This window comes from Salvia miltiorrhiza, chromosome 5 (assembly GCF_028751815.1).
Source record: "Salvia miltiorrhiza cultivar Shanhuang (shh) chromosome 5, IMPLAD_Smil_shh, whole genome shotgun sequence".
NCBI lineage: Eukaryota > Viridiplantae > Streptophyta > Magnoliopsida > Lamiales > Lamiaceae > Salvia > Salvia miltiorrhiza.
Window position 1 is genome coordinate 25,313,232 of NC_080391.1, and position 21,268 is coordinate 25,334,499.

The following is a 21,268-nucleotide window of genomic DNA, read 5'->3' on the forward strand; positions in this document are numbered from 1 at the left end:
AGAAATTGGCCAAACCGCCAAATACATGGCGACGAGATTATGAAATTTTTTATGCCAATTAGAGAAATACATATTGAATTTTGAAATCCAAATCAAATAAAAATATTTATTCAACTATTCATAGCACACCTTCTATTAACAAACTAACAACCCACACTTCATTCCCTATATATATATATATAGTCACTACAATTCAGCCACCTCCTACTCCTCTCCTACAACAATATCAGATTAGATTTTAGTACTGATTCTTCCTTCCTGAGTTGGAGTTAATTTGACTGAAAGGTAGCTGCATTTTCTCGACTTTTTGGGTTTTGGATTTGGCGGAATTTTGTGAGTTCTGCGTATTGTGCTTGTTTTTTGGATGTTGCAGATCTGTTTTTCATTTGTTTCGTTATTATTTATGTTGATTTGGGATTCCTGTTATTGTCCTTTGTGGATGTAGGAGTTTTGTATTATCGGATCTCTGTTCGATTCATAAGTGTTTTCTTTGGTTGATGTTATCGAGGAAATCTGTGTTGATTTGTAATTTTAGTTTAATTTGACCTGAAGCATTTTTTATTGCGGACTTACTTGAGCTGTGGTCTCCATCAGGATCTGTTTGTGGTGAATCCAGCGGGCTGTACGTGTAATTGTATTGGTTTATTGATTTCTTGGCAGTGTTTATGTTGTTGAAGGTCGTGAACGTGTGAATTCGAGTAATGATCTGAGTTGTGTCTAAAAATGTTTCAATGGAGAGCCTTAAGAATGCATTGGATTTGTTCGAAAATGTACTAGAATATGAGGATCGGACCAGTAGAGAAGGCTTATGTAGTTAGGCAGTGGATTGCTCGAAAATGGGTGTTTCTATTTTTGGAATTGATGATCATGGATATCTTGTTCCAGATCTGCTTGTTTGGAAATTTGAAATCGTATTAGAAATTTTTTCTCATGTTTTCTACATGATTCTAATCATGATAGTATTGCGTAGATTATTTTACCTTGATCTGTTTAGTAGGACTTATATGAAAAACGCATGTTGATGCTGCAGATTTGGCATGTTTAACCAAATTAGAGGTTGTATGGCTTGTATGCTTATATGATAAGATAGAAGAACCTTTCAAAAAAAAAAAAAAAAAAATAATAATAATAATAATAATAATAATAATAATAATAATAATAATAATAATAATAAAATGATAGGATAGAAGAAACTGAAAGCTCGAAACTATTTCATCTTTTATATGATTATCTAGAAGGGTACATAAGAAAAGGTTAAGGAATAGCTGTATACTTTTGCCTCTTGTTACTTTGAAGGAAATTGCTCTGCATCTTTGGTCGCGATCGATTTAGAATATGTAGCTTGAATTCTGATGTTGTAGTTGCATGCAGGAGGTGTTTTGGCAAAACCATGGCGACGGGACAGCTTTTCTCAAAAACCACTCAAGCATTGTTCTATAATTACAAGCAATTGCCAATTCAGCGAATGCTTGATTTTGATTTCCTTTGTGGTAAGAAATTAACTGAACTATTCTATTGATGTAACCTCTCACGGTGTGTTCTCTTTGATTGTAAATTTATCATGAAATTCTCTTATGTAGAAAATGATGGAAATAAAATGAAGGATTTAAAGGGAGATTTTTTTTATCCCTCATTTTCTCATGATAAATTTACAACCAAAGAGAACACATCATCAGCGAATATCAACTGCACATGAGATAAAATTCTTACATTAACAAATATGTTTCTTCTTTTATTGCTTATCCAGGCAGGGAAACACCTTCTGTTGCTGGAATTATAAATCCTGGTTCTGAGGGATTCCAGAAACTATTTTTTGGTCAAGAGGAAATTGCGATTCCAGTCCATTCTGCGTATGTTTTACATTCTCTTATGCAGTTTTTGCAGTTATCACCTTCGTTTTAGCCCTAAAGAGGCCTATCTAGAATATGTATCTGATGCAATATAACAGGCCTAGAGATATAATCCTCATCTTCTAAGTTTGCATGAACATAAAAGCCATATAACTTTTCTTTTAATTTATCGATGATAAGTATTCGAATATCTTCATATAAACAAATGCGTGTGTGTATTTTAGTTGGACACCATTCTCTTGAAGGGATTGTTAGACAGATAAACCAAAGGGAAACCTTCTTGCTACCTACTTCCACATGATTACCTTTTTAGATGTAAATGGATTTATATACTTGAAAATGACTAATTAGATACCAATATATAAAAAAGTACCAACTATCTACATGTGACAGTTCGTAAACCGTTCTGCTTTAAGATTGAGCCCCCTCAACCCCCCAACTAAAGGGGGAAAAAAAATAAACAAAGAGATTTATTCAAGGTTTTTACCTGTATCTGTGGCAATGGTCTTCCCTTAATAATCAAAATGAGGAAAGCTCCAATTATATGATTAATACAAGAACCTTTATAATGGTATATATTCTTGCTCAACTTTTTTGTTTCTCCTTTTGTCATAAAATCCTAAGACATGAAGTTGACTTTTCTCCTATGTTGCAGTATCGAAGCCGCTTGTGCTGCCCATCCAACAGCTGATGTTTTCATTAACTTTGCATCATTCAGAAGGTTTGTATGTCTTGTCTATGCTGAATCATAATATGCAGATTCCTTGCTTCTTGTATCTTGCCTGATAACTGTACTTCTCATCTTGCAGTGCTGCAGCTTCATCTATGGCTGCTCTGAAGCAGCCGACTATCAAAGTTGTGGCTATTATAGCTGAGGGTGTCCCAGAGTCTGACGCCAAGCAGTTGATTGCCTATGCCAAAGCTAACAACAAGGTAATTTATTTCAATTTCTTCTGGAGTTATCATTTGAACTCTATTTTACTTATTATTTTGAACAGTATGAAATCTATATTAATTGCAAATATCAATTTGGTTAGGTTGTCATTGGTCCAGCCACTGTTGGAGGTATTCAAGCTGGTGCATTTAAGATTGGTGATACAGCTGGGACAATTGATAATATAATCCATTGCAAGTTGTACAGGCCTGGATCCGTTGGCTTCGTCTCAAAATCTGTGCGTAATCATTGTTTAGCCTCCTTTTTCTGTTATCTGTATACTTTCCATCTGAAGTGCAAAGATATATCTTTCTTACACGGCCAACCAGTTTAATACTCAAGTAATTATGAACCAATCTTGTATAGAACTATGTGCAGTTACTGGAATGTATTTTGAATCTCATTGTCATACTCTATGCTATTAGTGCCGGTACATTGAAAATCTCATTATCTATTATGGGACCATGTTTCATGACATTTCACTGCAGCATCTAATTTTGTGTCTGATTTACAGGGTGGCATGTCTAATGAATTATACAACTCAATTGCTCGTGTCACGGATGGGATTTATGAAGGTTGGACATTTTGCTCTACCCTAGTGTAATCCCATTTAGTTGCTTTTCTTGAGTCAAATTATCTGAATTCATATGTTAATTGTGACTGGTGTAGGTATTGCAATTGGAGGAGATGTGTTTCCTGGGTCAACACTTTCTGATCATGTCTTGCGATTTAACAATATTCCTCAGGTATAAAAATCCACATCATGCTGCAGTTGTTTTCTTGTTGTCTTGGTTTGAAGTTACTCCTCTTAGAGTAAAATTAATTAGGATTATCTTCTAGACCTGACGAACTCAGTTGTGCTTGTGCTACTGCTAAATTGGTTTTTGGAAATTGATATCGTCTGAAAGATGGAGAATATGTCATTTCAAATGTCATTAGCAGTAGAACCTTTGATGGTCTCGCATTGTGTGATGACCTCATCAATAAATGTCGTGAACTATTGGAAATAATACATTAAGCCTAAGCCAGTTTTTTTCTTTCTGTAACTTGGAGGCCAAGGTCATAATTATTTTCATGAATCTGACTTTCTAAAATAACTGTGCCTTGATATTCTCCTACATGTTTAATCTGCTGTTTGTCTACCTTCTAGTTCCAGGAAAGGTCGTCTTATATTTGATTTAATCCTGGTTTCGTGAACAAAACCAGGTTAAAATGATAGTCGTTCTTGGGGAACTTGGTGGACGTGATGAATATTCTCTAGTTGAGGCCCTTAAACAGGGGAAAATCAGTAAACCAGTCGTTGCCTGGGTCAGTGGAACTTGTGCTACGCTCTTCAAGTCAGAAGTACAATTCGGTCATGCGGTAAGCTAATACCTTCAGTGCACCTTGCTTCTAGAGCTGTGCTTTACAGAAGTCTACGACGTGGGATATATATCTCAGATTCTGTTAATATTTGCAATCAGGGGGCAAAGAGTGGTGGAGAGATGGAATCCGCACAGGCCAAGAATGAAGCACTCAGAGAAGCTGGAGCTGTTGTTCCCACTTCGTTTGAGGCATTTGAAGGTGCAATCAAGGAAACATTCGAGAAATTGGTACGTACTTAGTAATTTCATGATGCTTAAGCTAGAAATTGCTCTCTTTTCTAGTCAACATACACCTTAATTGCTTGGTTATTATATTAGGCTGAGGCAGGAAAGATTACCCAAGTAAAGGAGGTGAAACCCCCTCAAATTCCAGAGGATCTTAGCACGGCCATCAAGAGTGGAAAAGTTCGAGCTCCAACACATATTATTTCAACAATCTCTGATGATAGAGGTACAAGTGTATTCTCTAGTGTGAACATGCTACATTATAGATATCTGTTTGAGTGCCTAAACTTGATTCTTACACAATGGCAGGTGAAGAGCCAATGTATGCTGGTGTCCCCATGTCCTCCATTGTTGAACAGGGATTAGGTGTTGGTGATGTAATCTCTTTACTGTGGTTCAAACGAAGCCTCCCACGTTACTGCACACGCTTTATTGAGGTAATCTGCACTATCTTTTTATTCATCTGACTACCATTTCTATTGATCCTGGAAGGGGGTCTTGTTTCCCTTTTCATTCGTGGTTTAGACTTCATACCTCGTCTAAAATACTGTTACCTGCCAGATTTGTGTCATGTTGTGTGCCGACCATGGTCCCTGCGTCTCTGGTGCTCACAACACCATTGTAACGGCCAGAGCTGGAAAAGACCTCGTCTCTAGTCTTGTCTCAGGTGGGTTGCAGATCTAGTGTCCTTGCTCACGTAACAAAAGAAAAATGGTCGTATTAAGGTTTCATCTCATGATCAATGAATGAGTAAACTGTCCTTGCAAATCAGGTTTACTGACAATTGGACCGCGATTTGGTGGTGCTATTGATGATGCTGCTCGATACTTCAAGGATGCTTATGACAAGGTGAGTTTCCACAATCTGCAATCACCAGTAACATAAGTGAAAAAACCATTGAGCTTCTCCAGTCATTGTGTTTTAAGTGAGCTTGTTCCTTCTCTTCTCCGACCTTTCTTGAATATCAAGCACGTTTACATGGTTTCTCTTCACAGGGTCTTACTCCTTATGAATTTGTCGAAAGCATGAAAAAGAAGGGCATTCGCGTTCCTGGCATTGGGCACAGGTAACAAGATCATCAATTTCTCTTTAATTTTCATGTCTGATTACGTGTCTTCAAATCTTGAATGGGGATACATTCCATTTCTTGTGGTTTCAAACAGAATCAAGAGGGGTGACAACAGAGATAAGAGGGTCGAGTTACTTCAACTCTTTGCACGCACCAATTTTCCATCTGTGAAATACATGGAATATGCAGTTGAAGTCGAAACCTACACGCTTTCAAAGGCTAACAACCTTGTCCTCAACGTCGATGGCGCCATTGGCTCCCTATTCTTGGATCTTCTTGCTGGTAGTGGCATGTTCACCAAGCAAGAAATTGATGAGATTGTTGGCATTGGTTACCTTAACGGCCTCTTCGTACTGGCTCGTTCCATTGGTCTAATCGGGTGAGTTTTACTTCTCCATTTCGAGGGACTCCTGTGTAGAGCTGTCAAACCCGGCCCCGCCATGCCTGAGCCCATGGGCTAAAGGGAGAATCCGGGTTCGGCTGGTGAAAATTGGCTTTTTTTAACCGAATTCATATTTCTGGGCTGGCTGGTCTGAAATTCAGGCCAGCCCAGCCCGAAATCATGCTGTACAAAAAAATATGGCCTAGTCCGAAACAAAGATGGGTCGGTCTTTCTGGATGGACCATACGGGTTCGGATGCCTAATCTTGTATAAGAATAAGATGGCGTCTGAGGTCAAGATCCGTCAGACGGGTCGTGATCCAGATCCAAACATTACAAAAATTAAACATATGCCATTAGAATTTAGATATGGTCTTGAATCTGGATATTTGACTTGTGAGATAGTCTTACACAAGTTTTTGTACTACATTCATCTTTCTTAGAGATGCAAGTCAACAAAATTTATCTGATCATTACATTTTTCTCCCAAACTCAGGCACACGTTTGACCAGAAGAGACTGAAGCAGCCTCTCTACCGCCACCCGTGGGAAGACGTGCTCTACACCAAGTAAACGTACATTTCATGCCTGCCTAGCAATGAGCATTATTGTTCGAAGTTTTTCTGTTGTCAATTTATTGTGTCGTTTTTTTCGGTTTTTCGTACTGGCCAAAATTTGCTGCGGAAAAACTCCTCCACATCAGAATGTGCCGTTTGGGAAATACTTGCCTTCATAAGGCGTTCTTGTGCTGTAGCGATTAAGAAAAATGAAATAGAAAATCATAATCTCATTGTGTGCTACTGATTTTGATGTATCTTAATTTGTAGTCTCTGCTGTGATGCTTCTCTCTCCACATTGCTATTGTTGTTACACTTTAATAATTTGTTTTTTTTTGAGAGAGATGTTACACTTTAATACTCCCTCCGTCCACAATTTAATGCCCTGTTTGGCTTTAAAAAACTGTCCACAAATTAATGCCCTGTTTTGCTTTTTGTACCCTTTTACTCTCCTACTTTTTCTATATTTACTACTCTTTGCCACTAATGGACCCACCTTCAAACACCTTTTTCACTTTTATATTCTATATTTACTACACTTTATCACTTTATCACTTTAGTCAACTACCTTTATCACTTTAGTCAACTACCCTTATATTTCACCACAACACCTTTTTCAGCTTTCTTAGTCTCTGTGCCCACACCCAAATAGGGCATTAAATTGTGGACGGAGGGAGTAATACATAACATCTTTGTTGATTTCAGTTAATGAGATAGTGGGAGGAAAATGAGTTCAAAATTATTTTTATTGTTCTATTTTTAAATCTGTAGTGATATCAAGTATATTTTGTTGTCCAATTTTAATGTCGCCGTTGTAATTGTGTATTGAGTAAGTGTTAAAACTAATTTATAATATGTTTTGTTTCTATACTCAAAATGGGCAAAGTCAAACCCACAATATGTCTGCATATATGTTTCGAACAAAGATAACCATGGTTTGCATGAATAGTTTAAGAAATATTTTTGAAAAACAGAAAAGTGAAAAAAAAAAAAAAAAGTAAGGAACACATGTCATCATCGGACCGGTTTCAAGCATTTAATTTTGACTATCTTTAAACGATCCACCATAGTGGTCAGTGAGCTATTATTAACTTATATATTTATTTTTTTCGTTTCATATTTTTATATTAGAATTATATTTTTGTAGGAAGTTTCATTCTGAGGTTTTAATGAGGTTTGACCCTTAGTTTGCATTTTTGAGCTTTCAAAGATGTTAGGTTTTTTCTTTCTCTTTTAATAAATTTCTATTTTAATTATATTTTTGTAGGAAGTTGCGTGAATTATATATCTTTCACATGGGTGAGGCAACCAAAGTCTTGTCTTTTTCTGTTAATATAGTTTATGATTATTATCTACATGAAATTCTGACAGATCACTTTGACCCTCAAATTGTACTTGAAAATTTGAAATTTACTTTACATATTTAAAGGGTAATTGAGTATAATAATATATTTTTTTCTAATTATTTGCGACATAAATTTTTAACTTTGGCACCAAAAACGTGATTTTTACAATTTATTTGCTTTACAATATAATATATTTTCAATAAAATTCAAGTTAATTTGATTACCCACAAAATTACGCTGACTAATTATGTACTTGAAAAAATTACAAAAGTTGTTACAACTTACTTATGGTGACCGACGTGATAATCCACATTAGGACAGTAACTGAGTCTAGTCGAGTCGAATACTAGTAGGTTCGAGTTCAATGATTTAAATATTCGGGTGTTCGAGTTCGATTCAAGCTTCTATCTTATTGTTTGAGCTCGACTCATCACCCATTTATCGAGCTAGAGCTCTATTCAAGCTCGACTCATGTGATACTCGATAATGTTGGATTCGAGTCTGAGTGCAGTTCGTCAAATATTCGTATACATGATGTTCAAACTCGAACACATTAAAAACTTAAGAAAAGTTTGATAAATGTTCAAAATGTACTTTTGATCTTAACTATGTTACTCAAACTCAACTTGTTTAAGGCTGGTGCACTAACTCGATTGAAAGTTCATGAACAGACTCACAAACATGTTTGCGAGCTCAACGAGCCGAGTGCTGTCAGATTGGAGTTCAACTCGATAAAATTATTAAGCTCAAACTCAGCTCATATACTATCGAATCGAGCTCCGAATGAATATTTTTGAATTCAAATTTCGAATAACTTGCGAGTAGCTCTGTTCATTCACCGCTCTAATTCATGTTTTCATTTTCATTAGCCATGCTAACCATCTCCTAATTTCGATCAATGTTGACCTCATGCTAACTCTAATTTCACTTAATTTCCACCGATGTTATAAATCATACAAATAGTAAAATTCATGTTTTTATGCCAAGATTTAAAAGTCGTATTATAAATTAAAAAATAAGTAAAAATGGTATAGTAATAATAATAATATACAAATTAAATTCATACTATTATATTACAAATAAGTAGGACTGTAAACAAACTGATGAACTTCTCTTTGTTTTATGTTTGAGCTGCCGTATGTAGTGCATGCTTTTCTTCCTTGTTATTTCTTTACCTTTTGTTTTCCTCAGATGCCACGTGTCATCTGCTAGTTTGTTACTTGCTCATGCTATCATCTATAAATAGCATGAGTATGGTTGTTTTGTGGTAACTTTTTCACTAAGAAATAAACGGCAACAACTCCTTTGCTTTCTACTCATTTTCTCTCAAACGCACAAAATTATCATGGTATCCATAGCACAATAAGATCTCTGAATCATAGGTAAGGTTCGACACACTCCGTGGAGTGTTCTCGCGAGTGAGGAAGCTGGAGAGCAACACGATGAAGAAACAATTTCGCCTACTAGTTTTCGCAATCGATCTGATGGAGATCGGACTCGATCTGGTGGAGATCGGCGAATTGAGCGAGAAATTCCGCAAACCTTGGATCAAAAGCAAATTGAGGAGATCCTGCAGCTCCACAGTGCGGATCACCCCTGGTATGCAGTTGGTTTCAGCACAATTAACGGGTAATAACTTCTTAAATTGGAGTAGATCTGTTAAGCATGCTTTAGGAGCTAAGAGTAAGCTAGAACTGCTTGATGGTACTCTCTCAGAACCTGATTCTTCTTCACCATATTATAAGGCGTGGATTAAAGCTGATTATATGGTGTCACCTTGGATAATAAACTCTATTTCAAAGGAATTGGTAAATGCTTTTGTGCATATTGATAATACTAAGAAGTTATGGGATGCTGTGAGTCAGAGATTTGGTCGTAGTAATGGTCCTAAGATTTATAGGCTACAGAGAGAGATTAGTAGCTATACTCAAGGGAATCAAAGCGTACTTGTGTATTTCAATAATCTCACAGCCTTATGGGATGAGTTGGATATGCTGTTACCACCATTGACTTGTATGTGTGGTACACGAGCAGCTGGAATTAATAGGGAGGAAAATCAGCGTTTGATGCAATTCCTGCTTGGTCTAAACGATTCATTTGAGAGTGCAAGGAGCCAGATCTTATTCTTAGATCTGTTGCCTAGTGTGAACAGAGCTTACTCGATGGTTTTGCAGATTGAAGATCAAAAAATCAACATTGAGAGTTTGGTGATACACATGCTATGCAAGTTATGACAGTGGGTGTAAAAGAAAAGGACAATGTTTCTTACGGGAAACAACAGCAGCAATCATTTAAGCCGAGGAAAACAAAGGAGGAAAGGCAGAAATTATACTGTCAACATTGCAATCGAACGGGTCATGAGGAGAGCGAATGCTTTAAGGTTCATGGCTTCCCGGATTGGTATAAGAAGTTAAAAGAAGGGAGAAGTAAAGCCAAATTTAATTATGCTGATACAGCATTAGATGGATCCAATGGAGAGCAAGGGAAGGTATCCACTACTGCCAGCAATTCATTGGTTAAGTTGATTCAGACTGAGATCAACAAATGTGTTGGAGGAATGGCTATTCCAGGAAGCAGTAGTAGCAGTGTACAAAATAATGATGTACACATGGTGCAAGGAAGTTTGGATGCTGGAGGGAAATTTCAGGGGCACTATGCTTTTAGTGTACCCACAGAGAGTTCTCAAAATATTTGGATTCTTGATTCTGGAGCAAGCACTCATATCTGCTGCAACTCTACATTGCTGAGTGAAATTCACAACTTATCTAAGGCTCAGAATGTTCATCTTCCAGATGGAAGTATAAAGAAAGTTACTCACATAGGAGAAGCCACCTTGACAGAACATTTGGTATTGAAAGGAGTGTTGCATGCACCTCATTTTACGCACAACTTGATATCTGTTGCTCAGCTTACTAAAGATAATGAAGCGAGATGTATGTTTCTAAAGACACATTGCTTAATTCAGAGGGCGGACAATGACCATATTCTGGCCATGGGACGGTTATCTAGAAATCTCTATATGATAGAAGGAGTTGGAGTCAGCTCAGCACTTAATGTCAGCAGCCAAGCTTAGAAGAAGGATGTAGAGAAATGGCATGTTGATCTTGGTCATCCATCAGTGGGAGTAATGGAGCATATACCTTTGTTTGCTGATTTGCTCACTGCCACAACAACTGCCAAACTAAAGGAATGCGAGGTATGCATTAAAGCTAAGCAAACTAGGGCTCCTTTCCCTGTTTTGCATAGAAAATCTAATGTTTTATTTGAAACTCTGCATGCTGATATCTGGGGACCATACAATGATGAAAACATTAGTAATGTGAGGTTCATGCTCACTCTTGTTGAGGACCACAACAAGGTCACTTGGATATATCTACTGAGTTCTAAAGGCCTAGTTTGTTCTACTTTGAGCTGCCGTATGTAGTGCATGCTTTTCTTCCTTGTTATTTCTTTACCTTTTGTTTTCCACAGATGCCACGTGTCATCTGCTAGTTTGTTACTTGCTCATGCTATCATCTATAAATAGCATGAGTATGGTTGTTTTGTGGTAACTTTTTCACTAAGAAATAAACGGCAACAACTCCTTTGCTTTCTACTCATTTTCTCTCAAACACACAAAATTATCACAAACCAAGCCGCTCGCGAACTATTCGGAGCTCAGCTCAAAAAAAATTCGTTCAAATTCATTTAGAGAAGTTCGATAAATAAACAAGTCAAACTTGAGCTTGGTAGTATTCGGCTCGTTAGCTCGTGAACACGTTCGCTAAATTATTCAGCTTAATAAAATATAAATTAGGGTTAATTACGCCAAAAATCATGAACTTTAGGCCCATTTCCAAATTTTCCATGAACTTTGTTTTTTATCAAATTTTCCCTGAACTTAAATGCCTGAACAATTTTTCCATGATTTTCAAAAATCCCCAAATTGAGTGCTGACATGGCATTTCTAAGTAGTCTGAAATATGACGTGGCACCGCCGGACGGAAATCAAAACGACGTCATTTAGTAGGGGTAAAATGACGTCGTTTTGAGCCCAAACCTGAGAGGCGGCGGATCTGAGGAGCCTTCCTCCGACGGCACTGAGACGACAAACGGCGATTTCGGCCAAGGAAGACGTCAAACCAGGGCGGCAATTTTTCCAGAGTCGAGAGGACTGGGGGTCGCCTTTTTTGCTTCGATTAGAGAGATGGGCGACAGATCTGGTGATGGTGGCAGATCTGGTGGGGGAAGGCGGTGGGCGGTGCAAAAAGAGGGGGCGACAGATCTGGTGATGGTGGTGGGGGAAGGCGGTGGGCGGTGGAGAGAGAGGGGGCGGCATATCTGGTGATGGTGGTGGGGGAAGGCGGTGGGCGGTGGAGAGAGAGGGGGCGGCAGATCTGGTGATGGTGGTGGGGGAAGGCGGTGGACGGAGTTGGTCTGCGCGTCGATTTGGGTCTGCGCGCGGTGGGCGGTGGACGGAGTTGGTCTGCGCGTGGATTCCATCTGCACTGATTCCGTTGGTCTGCGCGTCGATTTGGGTCTGCGCGCGGTGGGCGGTGGACAGAGTTGGTCTGCGCGTGGATTCCATCTGCACTGATTAGGCCTTTGGTGATGGTGGTGAGGGAAGGCGATCGATTTTGGGAGGAGGATTTTTTCTAGACAAAGAAGATGACGGCGGTCGGCGGTAAAATGGAGGGAAGAGCAATGGCTGTCACCTCATTGTAGAGGTAGGAGAGTCAGGCGAAGGCGTCGCCGATCGAACGAGGTCTCTGCCTCGGCGGAGGTGGTGGTCCTCGGCGCTGCTTCGCCGGAGGAAGGCAGCGGTACATCTGTTCGGTAAAATAATTGATTTTTTTTGTTTTTGTTTTTAGGCGCCACATCTGCTCGGTTATTACCACGTAGGCGCCATGTTAGCTCAGTATTGCCACGTAGGCGCCAGCTAAGATCGGACCTTCACCGGAGGTAAAAACCGTGGAAAAATTGTTCAGGCATTTAAGTTTAGGGAAAATTTGATAAAAAACAAAGTTCATGGAAAATTTGGAAATGAGCCCAAAGTTCATGGTTTTTGGCATAATTAACCCTATAAATTATTAGTAGGTACAATTTATATTTATTTACTAAAAATAATAATAATTGTATTAAATCTGCAATAAACTCCTTTTGTTATAAGAAATTAATTAATATATTTATTATTTTAAATGAAATAATCTATTTTCAAAAGAAAATAATCAATATTTTGAACATAAATATAAATTTAGAAAGTTCGTGTAAGCTCAATTAAGTTCGTGAGCCTCCAAATATTCGACAAATAAAGTTCGAGATTCGATTCGATACTTAACAAATCAAAACTTGAACACACCACTATTCGGTTGGATTATACCCCTACAAATAAGAGTGTGTTTATAAAAAAAAGGGTTAAGTATCAAATCAGCCCCTAACGTAGAAGCCCTTATGGCATTGAGCCCCTTATGGCAAGGGGTGTGTCAAATAAACCCCTATCGTAATTAATTTTGAACAAATACACCCTTAGACCTAACGTCCACTTAACACCGTGAACCATTTAATTTTTTTAATTTTTTTTATTTCTCTCTCACGCTCTGCTCTCTCTCTCACGCTCTGCTCTCTCTCACCTCTCACTCTTCTCACTCCTCACGATCTCTCTCACGCTCTGCTCGCCGGACGAGATGGAGGGAGGCGGCAGCGTCGCCGGATCTGAAGAACGGACGACGCCGCTGCTCTTGTGCAGAGATGACGAAGGCAGCCGCTGCTACCGACCAGGGCTGGGAGAGCAGGGGGAGCGAGATGGAGGGAGACGACGGTGTCGCTGGATCTGGAGAACGGACGACGCCGCTGCTCTTGTGCAGAGATGACGAAGGCAGCCGCTGCTACCGGCCAGGGCTGGGAGAGCAGGGGGAGCGAGATGGAGGGAGACGGCGGCGTCGCTGGATCTGGAGAACGGACGACGCCGCTGCTCTTGTGCAGAGATGACGAAGGCAGCCGCTGCTGCCGGCCAGGGCTGGGAGAGCAGGGGAGCGAGATGGAGGGAGGCGGCGGCGTCGCTGGATCTGGAGAACGGACGGCGGCGCTGCTCTCGTGCGGAGATGACAAAGGCAGCAGCTGCTGCCGGCCAGGGCTGGGAGAGCAGGGGAGCAAGATGGAGGGAGGCGGCGGCGTCGCTGGATCTGGAGAACAGACCGCGGCGCTGCTCTCGTGCGGAGATGACGAAGGCAGCAGCTGCTGCCGGGCCAGGGTTGGGACAAGTGGGACCCACCAAAAAAAGAAAAATAAAAAAAAAATAATAAGTAAACGGCTGTTAAGTGGACGTTAGGTCTAAGAGTGTATTTGTTCAAAATTAATTACGACAGGGGTTTATTTGACACACCGCTTGCCATAAGGGGCTCAATGCCATAAGGGCTTCTACGTTAAGGGCTAATCTGATACTTATCCCTAAAAAAAATAAAGAAAAAGCCCCCAAAACTTGAAATGCTTTCAGCCTTTCACTCGAGTCCCTGTGCCTGTTTACCAGCACGCAAAATCAGAAGCTGCAGCAAAACCCACTCGCGAAGAAAATTCCTTGAAAATGATTACTCGCACCGTTCCTTTCCCTTTATTCCGCGATTCTCAATCCAAAAATCGACGGGGAAAAAGAGCCGAGGACACAATGAATGGTTAGCAAGCAGAATACATGCATATTGTCTCGATTCACCACACAATTCAGCTCAATTTTCTGAAGCTCGAGCAGAACAGTATCGGGGCGCAAGTTGTTTGATGAAATGTCTACTTCAGGAAGCAAGGATATTTATGCAAATCAGAGTTCCGCAGCTCAATCCTCAGCTGCAGAGCAGCGCCATCACCACCGCAGCAGCACTAACAACAATTCCAGCACGAACAGGGGCGGCCATTCAGTGAGCAGGGCTGTAGCGCAGTACACCGTGGATGCGAGACTCCACGCGGTATTCGAGCAGTCTGAGAAATCGTTTGATTATTCACAGAGCGTTAGAACCGGTAATCAATCCGTCTCCGAGCAGCAGATCACCGCTTATTTCTCGAAAATACAGCGCGGAGGCCACATTCAGCCCTTTGGTTGTATGATTGCTGTCGATGAGCGGAGTTTCTGCGTCATAGCTTACTCGGAGAATGCCTGTGAAATGCTGGCCTTGACGCCTCAGTCAGTCCCAAGTCTTGAAAAGCTGGAAACTTTGACAATCGGCACTGATGTTAGGAGCCTTTTCACCCCCTCCAGCTCGATTTTGCTCGAGAGGGCGTTTGGGGCGCGGGAAATCACGTTGTTGAATCCAGTTTGGGTTCATTCCAAGAATTCTGGGAAGCCCTTTTATGCTATTTTGCATAGGATAGATGTAGGGATAGTGATAGATTTAGAGCCTGCTAGGAAGGAGGACCCTGCTCTTTCCATAGCTGGAGCTGTACAGTCTCAGAAGCTTGCTGTGAGGGTCATTTCCCATTTGCAGTCACTCCCCGGTGGGGACATTAAGCTTTTGTGTGATACAGTTGTTGAGTGTTTGAGAGAGCTAACAGGATTTGATCGAGTTATGGTTTATAAGTTTCATGAGGATGAGCATGGTGAGGTTGTGGCAGAGAGTAAGAGACATGATTTGGATCCATACCTAGGATTGCATTATCCTTCCACGGATATTCCCCAGGCTTCAAGGTTTCTTTTTAAGCAGAATAGAGTCCGGTTGATCGTGGACTGTACAGCTAGACCCATCACGGTTATTCAGGATGAAGCACTGATGCAGCCTTTGTGTTTGGTAGGTTCTACACTGAGGGCTCCTCATGGTTGCCATGCCCAGTACATGGCATTTATGGGGTCAGTTGCTTCTTTAACTTTGGCTGTTATTATCAATGGAAATGATGAAGATGGTGTTGGAGGAAGAAACTCAATGAGGCTATGGGGATTGGTTGTTGGTCACCACTCTTCTGCTCGTTATGTTCCATTCCCTCTTCGTTATGCTTGTGAATTCCTGATGCAGGCGTTTGGACTTCAACTGAATATGGAGTTACAGTTGGCGTCACAGTTGTCTGAGAAGCATGTTTTAAGGACACAGACTCTATTGTGCGATATGTTACTTCGAGATTCACCTAGTGGGATTGTTACACAGAGCCCTAGCATTATGGACCTCGTGAAATGTGATGGTGCTGCTCTATACTACCAAGGGAAGTATTATCCTCTGGGCGTCACACCTACTGAGGTGCAGATGAAGGATATTCTGCAATGGTTGCTGGTGTCTCATGAAGGTTCGACAGGTTTGAGCACTGATAGTTTAGCTGATGCAGGGTATCCTGGGGCAGCCTCTCTAGGCAATGCTGTATGTGGAATGGCTGTTGCGTATATCACTTCAAGAGATTTCTTGTTCTGGTTTCGTTCCCATACTGCTAAAGAGATGAAATGGGGTGGAGCAAAGCATCATCCAAAGGATAAAGATGATGGCATGAGAATGCATCCTCGTTCCTCATTCAACGCGTTTCTAGAAGTTGTCAAGAGCCGCAGTCTACCATGGGAGAATGCAGAGATGGATGCAATTCACTCTCTTCAACTAATTTTGAGAGAGTCATTTCAGGATTCTGATGGAAGCAATTCTAAGGCAGTTGTAGCAACCCAAGGAGGGGACTTGGAGTTACAAGGGATTGATGAACTCAGTTCTGTAGCCAGAGAAATGGGTAGGTTGATAGAGACTGCAAGGGCTCCTATATTTGCTGTTGACAGTGAAGGCCGCATAAATGGGTGGAATGCAAAAGTTGCTGAGTTGACTGGACTCTCTGTTGAGGAAGCAATGGGGAAGTCCTTGGTTCATGATCTTGTTCACAAAGAATCGGAAGAAATGGCTGACAAACTTCTATTTCATGCTCTCATAGGTAATCTTCAGTAATTCTTTTTAGCTTTGATTCATCAGGAGCACTGATATCATTTGAGTTGGTGGAATTAGCTTTTATTTTGTAATCTTTCCCCAAAATGCTCTTATATCATAAGTAATGCAGGTGAGGAAGAGCAGAATGTAGAATTAAAGTTGAGGACATTTGGTACTGAAACCAGCAAGAAGGCTATATTTTTGGTGGTCAATGCTTGTTCTAGCAAGGATTATACAAACAACATAGTTGGTGTGTGCTTTGTTGGTCAGGATGTCACCGGTCAGAAATTTGTGATGGATAAGTTTATCAATATTCAAGGTGATTACAAGGCAATTATACACAATCCGAGTACTCTAATTCCACCTATATTTGCTTCGGATGAGAATACATCTTGCTATGAGTGGAACACCGCTATGCAAAAGCTAACTGGGTGGAGTAGGGAGGACATCATTGGAAAGATGTTGGTTGGGGAGATATTCGGAAATTGTTGTCAGCTCAAGGGATCAGATGCATTGACAAAATTCATGATTGTCTTGCACAATGCACTTGGAGGTCAGGATACTGACAAGTTCCCGTTTTCTTTTTTTGACCGAAGTGGTAAATATGTACAAGCTCTGTTGACTGCCAACAAGAGGGTAAATACGGAGGGCCATATTGTTGGAACCTTTTGTTTCTTGCAAATTGCAAGTCCTGAGTTGCAACAAGCTATCAGAGTCCAGAGGCAAAAGGAAAAGAACTGTGTTTTAAAGATGAAAGAGCTCACTTATATTTGTCAGGAAATAAGAAATCCATTAAGTGGTATACGTTTTGCTAATTCAGTTCTGGAAAGCACAAATTTGACTGAAGACCAGAAGCAGTTTCTTGAGACCAGTGCTGCTTGTGAGAGGCAGTTATTAAAGATTATGAAGGATGTTGAACTTGAAAGAATTGAGGATGGGTATGTCTTCTTTGAATGTTTGTGTTGAATTTTGATTTCAGTCATAAAATCAGACATAAGAAAGCGTAGATTTCACTAAATATGAACAAACTTCCCCCAAATTCAGTTTCTTTATTATTAATGGCTTCATAGATTCTGAAAATATATTCGACTAATTTGTGATTTTGGTAAACCTTAAAGCTTGTTAAGCAGGTATTTCTTTCTATTTCTGTAGCTGATGGACTTGTCTCTCTTAACTTGTATGGAACTTGTTATAGTTTTCACGTTCTTTACTGGTTGAATTGAATCGGGCTTATTTATTTTGTTAGTTCAATGGAGCTTGAGAATTCTGAGTTTCTACTTGGGAGTGTAATAGATGCCGTTGTTAGCCAAGCAATGTTCTTGCTTAGAGAAAGAGGTATGCAGTTGATCCATGATATACCTGAGGAAGTCAAGACACTGGGAGTCTATGGTGATCAATTTAGAATTCAACAAATCTTAGCCGATTTCTTACTGAACATGGTGCGGTATGCACCAACCTCAAAAGGTTGGATAGAAATGCAACTCAGTCCAAACTTGAAGCAAATCTCTGAATCAATGACCACAGTGCACATCGAATTTAGGTAAGAATTGTTTGCTATCTTGGATTTCCTCATCTAGTTGTTATCCTCTTCTTAATATTGTGCTCGCATGATACCACTTTTTCACTTTTATTCAAATATCCATGCTATTCAAACATTAGGTAGCCTAATGGATCCTAATAGTCATTATTCGAGATACTCGATGATCGTCAGCAAATATAACGTCAATGTCTTAAAGATGTTTGACTTGGTGCAGTATTTTCAGTTTGATGAACTTTTGAGGTTTAAATAGAATATTGATTCCAAAAAATATGAAATTCACATGAAATAGCTCATGAAAAAAAATGCCAGCCAAAGAGATTTTTCAGGAGAATTCATGTGGACCAGGTTATTATAACATTTTGGCATATTAGATTGCTACTAATTTAATCTCACAACATGTCAACACACAAGAGTAGTTAAATAATATCACGGTGATTGATAATATGTAATTGTAGTTTCTAGCTAGGAAATTTGAATCTGGCCTGTTTTATGATTAGCATGAGCTATATTCACCATAACTAGTACAGTAATTATATGCTGCATCTTGTTTTGAAGTTATTTTAGAGTTTTAACTTCCTGTGGTCAGTTGTGTGATAGTCTTTGAGCCTACCATATAGTTTCACACATTATGCCATCCCCTTGTTTTATCCTTCTTCAGATTAATACTTCTTTCATAAGCACAGCATTTTACAAGTGATATTTAATTATTGTTCTGTCTTCTATGTTTCTAAATGAAGTGTCAATTTCTGCGTGTAAGTTCGAAATGAAGAATTAGTCGACCCATTTGTTTATTTGGGGGACATTTACTTTGAGTGAGCTTAGATTGACAGTACAAACAATTGAATATTTTTGATCTATCTAAGCTATCACCTGAAGTGATACAATCTTAATATTCTTTATACCCGTGAATGATTACGTGTCCAATCTTAATATTCTTTATACCCGTGAAGGATTACGTGTCCAGGCGAAGGTCTTCCTCCTGAACTCGTCCAAGACATGTTCCAAAATGGGCGATGGGCGACTCAGGAAGGCCTAGGATTAAGCATGTGCAAGAAACTCTTGAAGCTTATGAATGGAGAAGTTCAATATATCAGAGAATCAGAGAAATCTTTCTTCCTTATTGTTCTTGATCTGCCTATGTCTAGCAGGGATTTAATGAGTATCGACTGATCTGGAACGACTACGACCCCACACTCAATCTCTACAACAAGTCAGAGTCGACTTCTGAGACTTGCACGGCTGGCCCTTGAGGACACACATCTTCGAGCTTTCACCTGCCAGGTCATTTCTGCCAACTTCAACTTGGGACTTCAGTATAGTCTTCACTGAAAATATTGCTGATATTGATATGAAAAATTTGTGCATGTTCATATTAATACACACTGAATATGAGATGGAGCCATAAAATGTTTTTTTTTTCTTTTTTGTTTCTTTCATTATTATGAAGGGGGAGAGTGATATGCTAAATATAGTATATATGTGTACTTTGATAATTCTTTTTTAGGTTATTTGCATATAAATCACTGAACTTTTAACAAATTCTCATTTTGCACATGAACTTTTAAATCTTTATTAAAATTACTCAACTATTAATTTCTTCTAATTTTGCATATTTGCTCATTTTACGATCAAACTTAGGGCCCAAAATGACGTCGTTTCCTTCAAATAATACATTACAACGTCAGTTCTATTTTTCTACACGGTCATATTTATGTTACACATGAATATTCATATCAAACAAGTATATTTATGCCATGTCACCAAGATGAAAAATGGACAGATATGCAAAATGAGAAGAAATTAATAATTGAGTAATTTTAATAAAGATTTTAAAGTTCATGTGTAAAATGAGAATTTGTTGAAAGTTCAGTAATTTAATTAACCCTTGTTTTTTTCCTCCTATTTCAGTATGAAGATAGATAATGTTGAAACTCCTGAACTACTTGTGTGATTTTCACCATACTATCTGTTGTCACTGGGTGGGGTCACTGGGGTGTGCATAATCGAATCATAAACGTGTATGATAACATTTTTCATATACATATTTGTCTATATATAAATATAGGGAGAGGATCAAGAAAGAAGAACGGAGAATCATTTTCAGCCATTCGATCATCAAGATCTACGGTGGATGCATCATATTGGTGGGTGAATGTATGAACATACGAATCTATTTAATTTGTTGAAAAACACGCCGCCGCCAGGAATAGAACCCCAGATCAAACACACGTTCATAAAAATTAATTGACATTTCATCAAAATATACAACTTATTCACATCTACTTAGATTGCTTCACAGTTCAAAATTTGTGAGACTCACATTCGAAAGTAGCGTGACTATAATTTCATTGATGATTGACTGAGTTTGGATCATGATCTTGATTTAAAATTAGAAAACCTCAACTATAATTTGTCAACTCTCCTTTAAATATATATTTGTAGGGAGAGGTTCTAGAAAGAACCATTAAATAAAAAAGGGTTAATAGTCGAAAAATACATGAACTTTCACCGAATTTGTATATTGCACATGACCTTCAAAAATAGCCCCAGAATACACCACCTTTTAATTTAATTGCAAATTGCACACGGTGAAAGTTCCGATCACTTTTAAGTTTGATCGGCGATGACGTGGACAATATTTAACATACATGGCATTACACGTGGATTTTTTTACACGTGTAGCTCCACAATACACACTTTTATTTTTGACATGGCATTACTCTTAATATTAAAAAAAAAAAAAACAAAATTGAAAAAAACAAAATTGAAGACGCCGGAACCCAAAACCCCTCTTTCCAAAATCTTGCTCCGACCTCTCACCTCCGCGACAGATCCGACTCTGCCGCCCTAACCTCCGGCGCCGCCTCTGACCTTCGATCCATTTCTTCTCTCCCTCAAACTCAGGTGGAAATCTTCTCCTAAACCGAGCCCTAGCTCTCTCTCATTCTCCGTCTGTAAGAGAACCGTCGTCGCTGCCGAGGGGCCGACGAGGACCGACGATTGGCCATCGTTCCACGCCCTCTTCCTCTGCCCCTCTGTTCCTCTTCAAATTTTTCTTCTCCTCTCTGAAATTCTTCTTCTCTTATTTTCCTCTTCAAACCATCATCTCCTTCATCCTCCTCCGCCGGCACCCCTGAAAACCCTCCTCCACTGCGAG

The 21,268-nt window shown here is 39.4% G+C and overlaps 2 protein-coding genes and 1 long non-coding RNA gene across 7 annotated transcripts; 2 read left to right on the forward strand and 1 right to left on the reverse strand.

Annotated features, from left to right (window-relative positions):
- LOC131024238 (ATP-citrate synthase beta chain protein 2) lies at positions 1-6,739 on the forward strand. 4 transcript variants are annotated; one of them, XM_057953756.1, is made up of 18 exons: positions 176-285; positions 595-677; positions 1,372-1,490; positions 1,748-1,850; positions 2,506-2,571; positions 2,660-2,783; positions 2,888-3,022; positions 3,299-3,359; positions 3,454-3,530; positions 3,991-4,146; positions 4,248-4,376; positions 4,467-4,599; positions 4,683-4,810; positions 4,935-5,040; positions 5,146-5,222; positions 5,369-5,439; positions 5,537-5,821; positions 6,320-6,739. In XM_057953756.1, the coding sequence occupies exons 3-18, from the start codon at positions 1,391-1,393 to the stop codon at positions 6,393-6,395; spliced, it is 1,827 nt and encodes a 608-aa protein (XP_057809739.1). In that variant the 5' UTR covers positions 176-285; positions 595-677; positions 1,372-1,390; the 3' UTR covers positions 6,396-6,739. The 4 variants fall into 4 exon arrangements, with proteins under 4 accessions (XP_057809736.1, XP_057809739.1, XP_057809737.1 ...); XM_057953753.1 differs by lacking the exon at positions 595-677 and having other exon boundaries at positions 1-285; XM_057953754.1 differs by lacking the exon at positions 595-677 and having other exon boundaries at positions 195-333.
- On the reverse strand, positions 6,319-7,379 carry LOC131024239 (uncharacterized). Its single transcript, XR_009101701.1, has 2 exons — positions 7,063-7,379; positions 6,319-6,743 (listed from the first exon to the last, which is right to left on the reverse strand). It is a non-coding gene; the product is annotated as an uncharacterized LOC131024239 (long non-coding RNA).
- Positions 7,380-14,183: 6,804 nt separating this feature from the next.
- LOC131024240 (phytochrome B-like) lies at positions 14,184-20,393 on the forward strand. Of its 2 annotated transcripts, XR_009101702.1 has the most exons (5): positions 14,184-16,578; positions 16,702-17,509; positions 17,818-18,111; positions 19,062-19,392; positions 20,177-20,393. XR_009101702.1 is itself a non-coding variant. In XM_057953758.1 (4 exons), exons 1-4 carry the CDS (start codon positions 14,478-14,480, stop codon positions 19,279-19,281), a joined length of 3,423 nt encoding a protein of 1,140 aa, XP_057809741.1. In that variant the 5' UTR covers positions 14,184-14,477; the 3' UTR covers positions 19,282-19,527. The 2 variants fall into 2 exon arrangements, 1 of the variants encoding a protein (XP_057809741.1); XM_057953758.1 differs by lacking the exon at positions 20,177-20,393 and having other exon boundaries at positions 19,062-19,527.
- Positions 20,394-21,268: the final 875 nt, after the last annotated feature.